Source organism: Eschrichtius robustus, chromosome 6, assembly GCF_028021215.1.
Source record: "Eschrichtius robustus isolate mEscRob2 chromosome 6, mEscRob2.pri, whole genome shotgun sequence".
NCBI lineage: Eukaryota > Metazoa > Chordata > Mammalia > Artiodactyla > Eschrichtiidae > Eschrichtius > Eschrichtius robustus.
The window spans coordinates 67,187,768-67,200,875 of NC_090829.1; the positions used below are offsets into that span (position 1 = coordinate 67,187,768).

Here is a 13,108-nt window from a genome sequence, read left to right on the forward strand (position 1 = left end):
CATCCTGTGTTAAGAAGCATAGGTGCCCCATCTAATTGAAGCCCCCAGCAGCTGATTTTTACTTTGAATCAAAATGCTTTTAAAAGTTACATACTCAGTTGACTGACCATGTCATCCAAAGCATTTATTTTGAGACTGTGATCAAGGTAATGATCGAGTAGCTGTTGTTTATTGAATACTTAAGATGTGAACGGCACTTGACATGTATGAACTCATTTAATCTTTGCGACAACTGCATGACAAACTAAGACCCAGAGACCTTAGGTAAATTGCTTAAGGTCACAAAACTGGTAAATGGCAGATCCAGGTTTCAGACCCCTCCAGTCTGACTCCAGAGCCTACACCACTACTTTTTTTTTTTTTTTTTTTTGGGCTGCATTGGGTCTTCGTTGCTGCGCGTGGGCTTTCTCTAGTTGCGGCGATCGGGGGCTACTCTTCGTTGCGGTGCACGGGCTTCTCATTGCGGTGGCTTCTCTTGCTGCGGAGCACGGGCTCTAGGCGCGCAGGCCTCAGTAGCTGTGGCTCGCGGGCTCTAGAGCGCAGGCTCGGTAGTTGTGGCGCACGGGCTTAGTTGCTCCGCGGCATGTGGGATCTTCCTGGACCAGAGGTCGAACCCGTGTCTCCTGCATTGGAAGGCGGATTCTTAACCACTGCGCCACCAGGCAAGTCCCACCACTACTTTTTTCTTGTTAAGGATGCTTTGGGAGTAGAACTCAATTAAAATGATCACAAAGAAATTCATTGATTATATTCTCAGGTTCATCAAAGAAAGAAAGATGATGGATAAATGATAGATACTTATTTTTGTTGCTTAGAGATAATACAGCTTTTTTGTATCCCTTTTGTTTTCACCAACCAGTATCTTTTTAACATTAATTTAGAAATAAGGGAATAATGAACTTTATTAACCATAAAAGAATACAAAAATGAAGTGAAATTCACACTGTATTATTAATACTGAAATAATACCATTGAAAAGAAAATCAAAATTGTATGTAAAAGGAATATACTATTTTGTGCCACTTGCCTCCTAGGGTTCCCTAAGATGAGATAGTTTTATATATATTGCTCAGCTCTCAGGGAGAGCTTTTTTTCTCTCTAATGAACCACAAAGGGAAGTCCAGGCATAGGTAGGGGTTTGGAGTCCCTTAGTGTTACACATAGGGTCTGCCCCGAGGAGTTCCGTGAGCTTTGTGAAATGCAATGTAAATATCACAGATTTAGTACCTCCAACATCAAGTGGTCTCTCTGATTATTTTGAGCAGTCACATGCACATCTTGGCTCTTCCAATCCCCCTTCTGTGATGGGTCAGTGTGATCGCTTGGCCACCTCAAAGATTCTGGATGTTGTTGAGGATTAGGTCAGTTCATGCATGTTTGGAGTGTGACACTGTGGATTGGCTCTGATTCTAGGATGTTAACTTCCTAGGGCAGAGAGCGGTTCTTAATTAACTAGACCATTCCCCAATCCTTTGTTTATCTTAACAGCCTGAAGAGAACTCTCTCTTTAACAATGCTGATCTGATCATTAGGTTCCTGACGTTTTTTTCAGAGCAGAGGACTTTGCAGTTCTGCTCCCTACCTCAAAAAGGAAATGAATACTTAACAAATAAATTGTTATTATGCTAAGCAGGATCCATTTATTTCCATTTGTTAATAATGGATACTCTCACCATTTTGCAACCACCAGTGCAATAATCCATGCAGGCAAGAATCATCTATGGATACTAAAATCATTGGGTGAAAAGTTTGTGATGAGCAGAATATTAGCAGAGTCTCAAAGTGTCACCTCACACATCATGTATTGATTTAAAAGGGAAGAAGACACTTTTACAGTGAAGAAATCTGGTGGACACTACCTTAACCAAGTCATCAAACTTGTCATCACTGAATGGCCAAATAACGTTATGAGCTTCCTGATGTGATGCGACGGAAAGAGCACAGCGTCATGCATGGACTCTTCCTGACAAACTTGTGTAATCTGAATCTCATCATCAGACAAAGCCAGATTGTTCAACTTTTTGCAAGACACCTGGCCTGAATTCTTTACACAAAGTCAGTTTCATGAAAGGCGAAAATAGGCTGGGGCCTGTTCTAACTTAAAAGAGACTAAAAAGACATGTCACCTCAATGTATGATCTTTGATTGGATTCTGGATGGAAATTAACAACAGTCGATAAAAGGACATTACTGGGACTTCTGGTGAAATGTGAACATGCGTGCATATCAGATTACTGCACCCACATTACATTTCTTGGGTGTGACAATGGTATTGAAAAGTTAGTTCTTAGGATATGTAAGCTGAAGTGTATGGAGGGGAAGTTTCTGCAACTTCTTTCAAATAGTTAAACTACAATAACAAGCAAGCAAATACATTTTTGTTATTAGAAGGGGAGGCAAAATGTTGGCCATTGATAAATCTGGGGGAAGGGTGTGGATGGAGTTCATTTTGCTACTTGTTCAACTTTTCTATGAGTTAATTTTTTATATAAGATATTTGGATGTAAAGAGTGAGTAAATAAATAAATATAAATAATGCTCTTTCATGACTCGCTGCTGGCACTCCTTATCTATCACCTGCAGTTAGTGGACTAGCAGTATAACCCAAATGGCCTCACACGCTATGAATTCTGGTTCTGGGCCCTATTTTAAAGCATATTTCTGTGTACTTACAGTGGGAGAGTCATCACACTGTAATTCTAGTAGTGGCACTCAGAATTATGATTTTCCAAATTATAATAAGCCCTGATTGTGATTTGGTGAGCTTTTATCATATACATATTTATTGAATGAATGAAATTAAGTGTCTTATAGGAAATAATATCCCGTGAGTGGCTTATTCATGCGAGTTTTATAGCTGTTAGTAAGGGGACACAGTCACTGGACACCCTGTGTACCCTACTTCTCACCCTCTCATTCCACCTTCAGATGCCAGCCATTGCCATGGCAACCACCACTGCATAGGTATGACCTAGCAGTACCTGAGGGGAATACAGCCTCAGCTGTCAGACCTTTCTCTCACTCTCTGTCCTGGGACTTTTCTGCTACCTCTGTACTTCTTGGGACAAGTATGAGGGAGTTAATATCCCTGTAGTGATTCTAAACCAGTAGAGAACTAGAGCCAGAGGATAAACATTCTCTTCTCTCATTCCCTACGTGGGAAAATCTGAGGCACGTTTCACGGAGCTCCTTAGAGAGCTCCCAGGAAAATGGAGCCCTAGTTCTCCGTATTGGTGACCAGCTCAATTCAGCACCTTTGAATTGGCTTTCCCTCCTTTCCTGCTTAACTTGTCTGGTCCTTCAGTACCGTTTTCTGGGACTGATTCCCAAAATCAATGACCTGCACACAAGCCTTTGTCTCAGGCTTTGTTTTCGGCAGATCCTGGACTAAGACAATGGACTCTCTCTACTTATTGTTGAAGAGCATAAGAATCATTTTTTTTTTAATTTTATTTATTTATTTTTGGCTGTGTTGGGTCTTCGTTTCTGTGCGAGGGCTTTCTCCAGTTGCAGAGAGTGGGAGCCACTCTTCATCGCGGTGCGCGGACCTCTCACTCTTCATCGCGGTGCGTGGGCCTCTCACTATTGCGGCCTCTCTTGTTGCGGAGCACAGGCTCCAGACGCGCAGGCTCAGTAGTTATGGCTCGCTCAGTAGTTGTGGCTCACGGGCCTAGTTGCTCCGCGGCATGTGGGATCCTCCCAGACCAGGGCTTGAACCCGTGTCCCCTGCATTGTCAGGCAGATTCTCAACCACTGCGCCAGCAGGGAAGCCCAAGAATCATTATTATTATAGTGACCACTTTATAGGAGGCCCTTTGGTATCTGGAAAAAGCATTAGGCCAAGAGTCAGGAGACTCTTCCTTATTGTTACTTGGCCTCGGGCAGGTCATTCAACCGTCAGGTGACTGGTAAGGCTGCAGTGACAGGGAGTTAAGGAGAAGACATGTAGGTAAGTGTGTAGGATTCCATTAGCTGGTTATAGGACTATGTCCTCCGGTGTGTAGTGTAAAGTGTCGAGAGTAGCAAGGAAGTTCCCAGATCTAAACGCGCTGTGGTAGTAGATGAAGCACCCAGAGAAGGGCTGGTGGTGAGACTTATGCAGGACTTCAGTTATTTGAACTGAGACATTAAGTAGAGAATCAGTGGTGAGAAAGAAGCCTATCCTAGTCCATAATGGGGATTGAAATGTAGGAACAAAGTTCTTATCAGAAGGCCAGGTAGGGCAGCAAGGGGGGTCTTGGGTGAAAAACCTCACAGCATTAGGCTGGAACTTGTTCCGTGACATCAACCTAATATGAGAAACTGAAAATGGGGAGTCGTCCCAACTCAGAGGGAAGGCAGAATGAGGTCTTACATGCACAGGCTGATCGGACACTATAATTACTTGTTTCATTGCATGGCTCAGGGCAATTCTGTGACTTCTGAGGCTCCGTGGTATCCCTTTACTCAGGGCATGGGCAGCTGCTGTGCTGTCTGCTACAGTGGAGTACAGATGTTGAAGACCTGATTAAATCCTGTCTCTTTACTGATACCCCAAGGGAATACTTAATGAATGATGCTCCCTTTAAGAAGAAGAATTCAAGAGGGAAGAGATATGGGAACATATGTATATGTATAACTGATTCACTTTGTTATAAAGCAGAAACTACCACACCATTGTAAAGCAATTATACTTCAATAAAGATGTTTAAAAAAAAAAAAAAGAAGAATTAACAATAGCTATATTATTCATGTTAATTTATAGTTACTGGTTGCTATAATTAATGCAATTTATGAAAATCATAATAATTATAGCGCTTTACAATTTAACGAGTGTTTTTCCCATCCATTTCCTTATCTGAGTCTTGTAACATCCCTCTGACTTCGGTAGGGCAGGTGATGTTCTCCTAGTTTTATAGGTGAGGAAACTATGGCCCAGGGAGGAATTTAACTAGACTGACTCCAGTCCACCACCCTTACCAATATTTTGTGCTGTCTATGAGTATATGGGAATACAGTGATCAACTTCATGTTAATAATAATGTTTTATAACTGCATATAAGAGAATCAGGTTCACACAATTCTCAATTGCCTTCCATAACGCAACTGAGATCCTACCTTTCCTTGTACCAGAATCCATTGCCAGAATGTTCACATGAATTTTAAATTTTTGAGGGTCTTTTTTTCTTAATAAAACCACAGTATTTCATAGTTATTAATACTCAATGAAGTAAAGATGAGATCACCTCTAATAGAGGGACTAGCTCTTTGAAAACATCTGGTCCTAGGGCAGAGGCCCACTGGTCTCAGAGGCTTTGGTCAACTGGAAATTCAGACTCTGAGAAGACATAACCAACCTGTCATTTCACTGTTTTCCCATTTCTGGCTGTGTAGCGAGAGGGCTGAGGAAAGCCTCTCAATTTTCACAAGGACGACCTTCAAATCTGGGCCATACAGCGTGAAATAGACAGACACACACAAGTGTGCACACACAGGCACACTGAGCCTTTTGCTTCCCTTCGCATCCACTGATCCTGCTGTACTTCTAGCTGATTTCACCCAAAAGATGTTGATATGGAAAAGGTTACGGGCTGGACCTGTGGCAGAGTCTGCCATTACTTATTCATTTATTTACTCAAATTATTCATTGAACACATTCATGGATTAGGCCCTGAGCAAGATTCTGGGGAAATAGTGACGAGGGAAACAGACAAATTCCTTGCCCTCATGAAGCTTACATTCTCCTGGGGAGTCTGATGATAGACAGACAACTATACATAAAATATAATGTTAGATGGTGATAGAAATTACAAGAAAAATAAGCAAAACAGGGTGAGGGGATAGAGTGCCATAGAGGGGTCATACAAATGCATCCAGAAAGAGAAAATGATGAGAAGGTTGTTTTAGGTAGTGCGATTAACGGTACCCATAGTTAAAGAGGGCTCACAAGAACAGATGCCACTGCCTACGGGGCAGGCAGCAGTCTTTGGGTTTGGCTCCAAGGGGCTGGGCTATAGCTTCATCACCTTGATGTTATCATCGTGCCTGGGATAGATAAGGTCCAGAGGGATTAACTCATGCTGGCTAAATTCGCAAGAGACTGACCAATACGCTAGATCCCAATAGAGATGTTTTATACAGAGAATTAAATAGGTATAAGAACTCAGGGAAGGTTTTGGGAGCAAGCTACTAAGGGAAAAGAAACTAGTGGTCTTAATCAGAAATACCATTATGCTATCATTGATGCATCATATTCATTAAAAAGATAAATTTGCCTAGAGAATTGTAAGATTTTAACGCTAGCTTGTAAGGGTACCCTAGTTTTTGTCGTCACTGAGGAAACTCTGGTTTCTTGGCTTTTTTCTAAACTCTCCCAGACACTATACTGATATTTAACTTCCTTAGACAAGTTCAATAGAGTTAATTCAATTACACTAACTTCCCATTATTTCATTCCTACTGGGCCTTACCGCAGATTCACTTTGATTTCTTGACGGAGTCTTAAGAGATATTCTTATCACATGTCCATGATTGTTATTACACTTGTCACCTTAAAAAATTACTTTAGGGCTTCCCTGGTGGCGCAGTGGTTGAGAATCTGCCTGCCAATGCAGGGGACACGGGTTCGAGCCCTGGTCTGGGAGGATCCCACATGCCGCGGAGCAGCTGGGCCCGTGAGCCGCAACTACTGAGCCTGCGCGTCTGGAGCCTGTGCTCCGCAACAAGAGAGGCCACAACGGTGAGAGGCCCGTGCACCACGATGAAGAGTGGCCCCCGCTCGCCGCAACTGGAGAAAGCCCTCGCACAGAAACGAAGACCCAACACAGCAAAAATAAATAAATAAATTAATTAAAAAAAAATTTACTTTAACTCACCCTGCTTCCAAATTCTAGGGCGACCTTTATGGTTCCTTTGTATTTCACTCTCTATTTCCTTGCCTTAAGCTCTAGGCAAACTGCTTGTTTCTCCTAAGCTTGCTCCCACATCCTGGGGATGCCCTTGTGGCGGTGTTATTGCCCTCTGCTCGCTCCACATGGATTCTCAGTGCCGGTAGCAGTCGGTGCTCGTGCTAACATGGGACACTGACATATGAAATCCACAGATCCCCAGGTTCACAATCAGTGGTCACTGCCACATGCTTCCTCTGTGGCCCCTTGGCCAGGACCCTGAGCGGTCTTATTCTAGTTCACTTTTTAGGGGCATCGCTTGGGGCTTGCCGTCTCTCTCTGACACAGGCACACCTAGTCCACTGATCTCACACTGATTCCATTCCTCTTCCTGGCCTTAAGTCTCTCCTTGCCTTTTCCTGCTCCAACTAAAATGTCATCATTCTGTACAGTGAGTGGTTTCTGAACGTGGAGTTTGCATTATGTCCCTAGTTGGATCTGCTCCTTGAGTGCAGGGATGGAGACATTTACTTCCTTTAACTTGGATATTCATCAAAGGAAATATCCTCTAAATAAGAGTATGACTTTAGGACAATCACCTCATATATTTCAGTTTTCTTACCTGTCAAAGAGCGATAATTCTCCAGCCTGCCTCACTGAGATGTTATAAAAGCTAAAAGAAATGAGGTGCAGAAAAACTTGGACAAAGTCACAGTATAATTGAGAAATTTGAACTCAGATTGATATGGATGGAAACTGGAAATTTCCCTTTTTAACATGACTGTGTTGCTTCTCACAGGGAAATCCTGGAGGCAAGACCCTTGAGGAGAGACGCTCGAGCCTGGACGCTGAGATCGACTCATTGACTAGCATCTTGGCTGACCTGGAGTGCAGCTCCCCCTACAAGCCTCGGCCTCCACAGGTAAGAGCTATCTGCAAATACTCACCACAGATAACCTGCAATTATCTGAAAGAACAAGCTGCTTCTTTTATCTCTTCCATTCTTTTTGGATTTTCTCAGAGTCAACGGTCTAAGTTGTCTTTTTTTTTTTTTTTTTTAATTAGGTTTTTCTTTTTATTTATTTATTTATTTTTATTTTTATATATTTATTTTTGGCTGCGTTGGGTCTTCGTTTCTGTGCGAGGGCTTTCTCTAGTTGCGGCGAGCAGGGGCCACTCTTCATCGCGGTGCGCGGGCCTCTCACCATCGCGGCCTCTCTGGCTGCGGAGCACAGGCTCCAGACGCGCAGGCTCAGTAGTTGTGGCGCACGGGCCCAGTTGCTCCGCGGCATGTGGGATCTTCCCGGACCAGGGCTCAAACCCGTGTCCCCTGCATTGGCAGGCAGATTCTCAACCACTGCGCCACCAGGGAAGCCCTAAGTTGTCTTTTTATTTAATATCAACATGTGTTAGTTAACAGACAGACATTTCTTTCATTGATTTGATTAGTATTTTCTTTAAAATAACCCAAGAGTGTTATACACAATCGTTATAAAATTAAATCTCTTATTCCATTGCCCTGCTCTTTTTCTGGCTTTGTCTAGGTGGATATTTTGTTATGTGTTGGTATAACCTTCAGAAATATGGCTTAGCATGGCTATGTTAAAGTTAGGGTGAGGGCTACACCTTTTCTAAGAAATTCCTTACGTTGGATATTGAGGCGGCTTGCTTTTTTGCTCGTTGAAAGTAATACTATGTGGGGCATTTTCGTGTATATTTTCTTTGGAGCTATTTCCCTAACTCAGATTTTTTTAGAGCGGGATTTCTACATTGGGGATTACGAGTGCTTTCTTTACTTTTCTTTCCACGGGTGGTACATAGCCTATACTGGCACCAGCAGTTTGAATATATCAGTTTCTCCCCAATCTTACCAGAATTTGGTGACAGCAATTAATCTTTTTTTTTTTTTTTTTAATGCAAATGGTGCCTTGTTATCAGTTCTTCTTTGTATCCTTTGGCTTCCTTTGGAGCATGGCTATTCTTCTGCACCTTCATTTATTATCTGCATTTTGGAAGCCGACCTTGCACTGCTTGTGGTCATTCCACTGCCTCCCTCCGGTCTTGAGAAAGTAACGGCAAATCAATTTCAGGGCTTGTGAGTCCTCAGAAGACAGCCAGCAGGACTCTGCATGCAGATCTTGGACCGGCACTGTTGTCACTGTGTTGTTTGACTCTCGTGTGATGTTTGCTTGACCTACAGCACTCCAGTTCTTCAACAGCAGCCTCTATATTCACAATGGTTCATTTCACAGATTAAAAGCCAGTCCTGCTTCTCTGCTGTCAGTCGTTTCAACACAGAACTTCGTAAGGTGCTTTCCTCTTTAGACATGTTCCCATTGCCTTTTCTAGACATACAATGGGACTGTCAGCTATGTAGAGGCACAAGGCAAAACACACTAGAGCTTAGCTCTTCCTCAGCTCTCGTTACTCTTGGCTCCACTAGACCTGTCAGTGGTGAAAATGCACTTTATTTCCGTAAACAATGTGCTGAGCTGCAGGTAGGTAGCATGGGCTGTGGTCTTTTGGCGGAACTGTTAGGAGGTTGAAAGGGAGAAAAATAGGACCGAGTTGTCATCTTTCAGGAGCCTATAATATCCTAAGTTCAACAGTGGCAGATATATAGAAGCACAAGGAAAAGAGCGAGATATTCTTTTAAAGGTGGCAACATCTGAGAAGGTTCATCCGAAGATCTGCGTGTTCAGCTAAGGGATGGGTGGCACGGTGATGTTGGAAGCAAGAGGGGAGAGAGAGCAGCCTGAGCCACGGGGCAGGAAGGTCCGGGCTGCATTCAGAGAACTGCAAGCAGCGTGGTGGCTGCAGACGAGGCCATGGAGAGCTTCAAGTGGGCTACAGGCCTGGGGGCTTCCTGCTAACAGCCTGTGGACTTGTTTGAATGCCAGATTAAGATTTTGATCTGTCTTTTATAAATAATAGGGGATAGTTGAAGGTTTTCAAGCAGGGGAAAGCTATAATTCATCCTGAAAAAAGGAACATAGGAAATAAGACAGACTCTGGAAAGATGCAAGAGGATGGACCCAGGTCTCAGAAATGTTTTCCAGCAAACTGTAGTTTGATGTTAAGCATGTTTCCAATTGCACCCAAGCAAATACCTCAAGCCCACTTTCTCGGAACAGCAAGGCCACTGACTTTGCCCCTGGACTCATCCATTTTGTGAGTAAATACTTCTATGCCCTCTCCCCCTTTTTATTTATTTATTTATTTATTTATTTATTTATTTATTTATTTTTATGGTTGTGTTGGGTCTTCGTTTCTGTGTGAGGGCTTTCTCCAGTTGCGGCGAGCGGGGGCCACAGTTCATCGCGGTGCGCGGGCCTCTCACTATCACGTCCTCTCTTGTTGCGGAGCACAGGCTCCAGACGCGCAGGCTCAGTAATTGTGGCTCACGGGCCTAGTTGCTCCGCGGCATGTGGGATCTTCCCAGGCCAGGGCTCGAACCCGTGTCCCCTGCATTGGCAGGCAGATTCTCAACCACTGCGCCACCAGGGAAGCCTCCTCCCCCTTTTTAAATAGGAGTTTTGTTTGCTCTTTTTTTTCCCTCCTAAATTCTCATACCCTGATATACCCTGGGGAGATTCTGCATAGAGGTTTTTGCTTAATATAGCCTTCATCCTTTAAGACTGTGTCTACACACGCCTCCCGTAAACCACTGCATTTTAATGGGTTTATTCAGCAGCCACGTTTTTGTTTGAGCAATCTCACTGTGCACACAAACTCATAATCACTGATATTTGGACAGTGCTTTACTGATTGTAAAATAAAGCACTTTCACATCTATTCACACTTCAGTGAAATACAGATATCTCAACTCTGAGATATAGATGGTGTGCTTATTTTGTGGATGAGGAAACTAAGTTAGGACATATGACTACAATGTGAGCACAGCTGGACCTTGAATTTAGACCTGTGTTTGATTTTTAAGTTCTAGAACCAGATTGAGGCTATCCCTCGGAATGTTTTTCTTTTTATGAGAAAGCCATACTCAAGGGACACTGGTCAGTCACATGAGTAACAGTGTCCCTTGAGTATGGCTTTCTCATAAAAAGAAAAACATTCAAAGGGTAAAAAAAAAATTCGGGCGGAGGGGCAATATAGGAGTGGGGGAGTGAAAGGTATAAACTATTGGGTATAAGATAGGCTCAAGGATATATTGTACAACACAGGGAATATAGCTAATATTTTGTAATAACTGTAAATGGAAAATTACCTTTAGAAATTGTATAAAAATTTCAAAAATTAATAGTGATAACTCTTAAGTAGAACAGGTTGAGAATTCCACTTTTCAGCTGCCTGTTCCATTCAGAAATTAAAGAGTGATCCATTCTAACTTCTTTATTATTCTAATTTAGGAAAGCAAGAGTTAATTGGGAGAAGCAGCTCATTCTTCTGAATGATCTTTACTCTGGTGGAACTAAATTAGATGTGTTAGTATTTATTGGTTAACATAATTATATGCTGTGAGAACAATAATCACACACTTAAAATATTAAAAGTATGCGCTAAGAGAAGATGATGTCTGCAGTAGACTGGGTTGTGTTGTAATCAAAAGGTACTTGAAAAGTCCTAGAAATGTAGACTGTTACTGCCCAATTTTGTTGTTTCCATTTTTGATCCAAAGCAAACTGCAAAACCTGTTGAATCACCTGACTACTTAAAGTAGGCTAGTAGGTTTGTGATTTCTCATTATTCAAGAATGTGTTTTGTGCTTTCCCCGAACCCACCTCTGAATCACCTTTGCAAGGCTGCTTTGACTCATGGATTGAGCAGAAAATGATCATATAGGTGGAATGTTTGTACAGTAAGTGGTCCAAAGTTGCTCTATTCACATAACAAGTTTGAAAAATATCTGAGCTCTTGAAAATAGATTTTTATGGGGCATTTTCTTCCTTTTTTGAAAGGGGCAATTTCCACTCTCAGATTTCCCAACTTTATTTCTGTTCACTTATTTATCCATATTTTTATTTGGGAAATGTGGCTTCATTCCACATTTTCATTCATTCAGCTAACATTTATTGAGATCCCACTGTGGATTAGGCATTGGAAATATAGAGGTTAGTGTGTCAGCATGTTCTTGCTCTAGAGTAATCCTTAGTCTTACAGAAGAGACAAATGCATAAACAATTCAGAGGGACACAAAAGAAGAGCTTTGTTGGATGTGCTACTTTAAGTTATTGTGTGACTCACCAGATGTTGAAATTGTTGGGAAATCAAAGATAGGAATATCAACATTGTATTTTATACTTTTCTAGGGAAGTGGCAGGGAGGACTGCACAGAACAGGTAGAATTTGAGTTCCCTTGGCTGCATATGTCATGGGAAAGGCATGGGATTCAAATGAGAGAATAACAGGAATGAGAAAGTCAAGGAATGTTGAAAGTGAATGCCTTGTTGGAAGAATGAGGTAGTTCAATTATGATATAGGGCATGTGGAATACAAAGTGAATGGCAGATGAAATCACAGGCACTAATTTAATACCTAAGTAGCCTTGATGCCCAAGGACTCTCTCAGTAAAAGGAGAAATTTGGGGGGGGGGGGAGAGACGGGTAGCAGCAGTGTTTCTGGCTACAGTGGGTTTGCAGGGTAACACCTTTAGCGTGTTTTACAGAAGATATAAATTGTACATCTGTGCCAGCCACTGCCCAGAGTAATGCAATTAAACTACCTTAGTGTTTAGCAATAAAATTTCTGATCATTAAAAAATGTGTGTATTCGGGGGTGGTTTTAGAAAAACAGGTGTGAGAAGCTCGGAAGTGGTTGTGGGGTGAATTGCAGACTCAGTATGATCTGAGAGTATCACAGCTTAGAGGTCATGTAGCCAAACTCTTACTTTACAGAAGGAAAGTTTTTTGTCTAGAGAGGGAAAGAGCATTGCTCAGTGAGGCTCAGTTAGAGGTAGGATGAATGATTTTTTTCTGTTTTGCTTGAACCATGATGTAATGGTTCCCTGTGGATGCTAAGATCAACCAAGCGACACCTTGGTTCCCTTTAGCATTTCAATTAGTTTATTCCAAAATAGCTCTCTTTTGTGGTAGTTTCCCTAAAATATGGCTTGGAAACATAAAGGAGTAGACAGATCAAAAACATAAAGGTAAACAGAAAATTTATGATAGTATAGTGTCTTTGAATTAGTATGTGTCTAGATCCCACCCATCTGGCTTTCTACTGTTAATAAAAGTACAGCTTAGACTCTTGGGAAGAGCCACACGGGATCACATTGAAATTCT

General features: G+C 42.1%; 1 protein-coding gene across 11 annotated transcripts in view; it reads left to right on the forward strand.

Moving 5' to 3' along the window:
- Positions 1 to 13,108, forward strand: part of LPP (LIM domain containing preferred translocation partner in lipoma) — a 684,273-nt gene that overhangs the window by 326,254 nt on the left and 344,911 nt on the right. For all 11 annotated transcript variants that reach the window (XM_068546435.1, XM_068546441.1, XM_068546442.1 and 8 more), the window contains one exon: positions 7,666 to 7,788. In XM_068546435.1, the coding sequence (XP_068402536.1) occupies positions 7,666 to 7,788 (123 nt within the window). The remainder of the gene's footprint in view (positions 1 to 7,665; positions 7,789 to 13,108) is intronic.